Here is a 1049-nt window from a genome sequence, read left to right on the forward strand (position 1 = left end):
CCCCAGGGCATCTGGAGGTCTTGAAGCTGCTGGTGGCTCGGGGGGCAGACCTGGGCTGCAAGGACCGCAAGGGCTATGGGCTGCTCCACACGGCCGCAGCCAGTGGCCAGATCGAAGTGGTGAAGTACCTGCTCCGCCTGGGAGCCGAGGTCAGGGAGACACCAAAGCGCCCAACTTGTCGGTGTGGCTGGGGAGGAGGGAGGGGAGGTGGTGAGGGGCTCTGCCTCACGCTAGTAACAGTGCCCTGTCTTCCCATGAGAGGGCTGAGACAGGCGCCAGCCCGAGTTCTAGCATTCTCTGGGCTCTGTGTGCCGGTTTCCACCGACTGAAACCAACCCAATGCCCGCCCTGTCTCCTCCCCCTCACCCCTTGGCAATGCAGATCGACGAGCCCAACGCCTTCGGAAACACAGCTTTGCACATCGCCTGCTACCTGGGCCAGGACGCCGTGGCCGTCGAGCTGGTGAACGCAGGAGCCAATGTCAACCAGCCGAACGACAAGGGCTTCACGCCGCTGCATGTCGCTGCGGTCTCCACCAACGGCGCGCTCTGCTTGGAGCTGCTGGTCAATAACGGGGCCGATGTCAACTACCAGGTGCCTCTGCGGACCTGATCTCAACCATCCCCACCTGAGAACTCTCTTGGGGAATCGCCCCTCCTGGGGCAAACAGACCTGGCCCCAGCTGAGACCACTCTTTCCCCAGAGCTGGGTCGCTGGGGGGCGCGGCGGCCGGGGGAGGGTATTCCTCTGGGCCTCGAACTGAAAGAGGGAAAAAAATGCCCGATTCCCACAGAGCAAAGAAGGGAAGAGCCCTCTGCACATGGCTGCGATCCACGGCCGCTTCACCCGCTCCCAGATCCTCATCCAGAATGGTATGCACTCTGGAAGCTGTGTGTGTCCCCCACCTCCACCCCCGGGGAGCTCAGCTCTAGAAACCTTCCACCTTCCTCCTATCACCCCCACTCCCTCTTCCAACCTGGAGGGGCACCTGGGTCCCCGTGCAAACGGGCCTGGCCCAGGACCCTCTGGGCTTACAGAGAAGGAGATGC

General features: G+C 63.0%; 1 protein-coding gene across 1 annotated transcript in view; it reads left to right on the forward strand.

Moving 5' to 3' along the window:
• Nucleotides 1–1049, forward strand: part of ANKRD52 (ankyrin repeat domain 52) — a 15098-nt gene that overhangs the window by 6473 nt on the left and 7576 nt on the right. The window contains exons 6-8 of the mRNA XM_045289052.1: nt 7–149; nt 382–594; nt 794–872. Coding sequence (XP_045144987.1) covers nt 7–149; nt 382–594; nt 794–872 — 435 coding nt within the window. The remainder of the gene's footprint in view (nt 1–6; nt 150–381; nt 595–793; nt 873–1049) is intronic.

The sequence above is a fragment of the Echinops telfairi genome, unplaced genomic scaffold, assembly GCF_000313985.2.
Source record: "Echinops telfairi isolate 266 unplaced genomic scaffold, ASM31398v2 ScPeMD7_2;HRSCAF=8, whole genome shotgun sequence".
Taxonomy (NCBI): domain Eukaryota; kingdom Metazoa; phylum Chordata; class Mammalia; order Afrosoricida; family Tenrecidae; genus Echinops; species Echinops telfairi.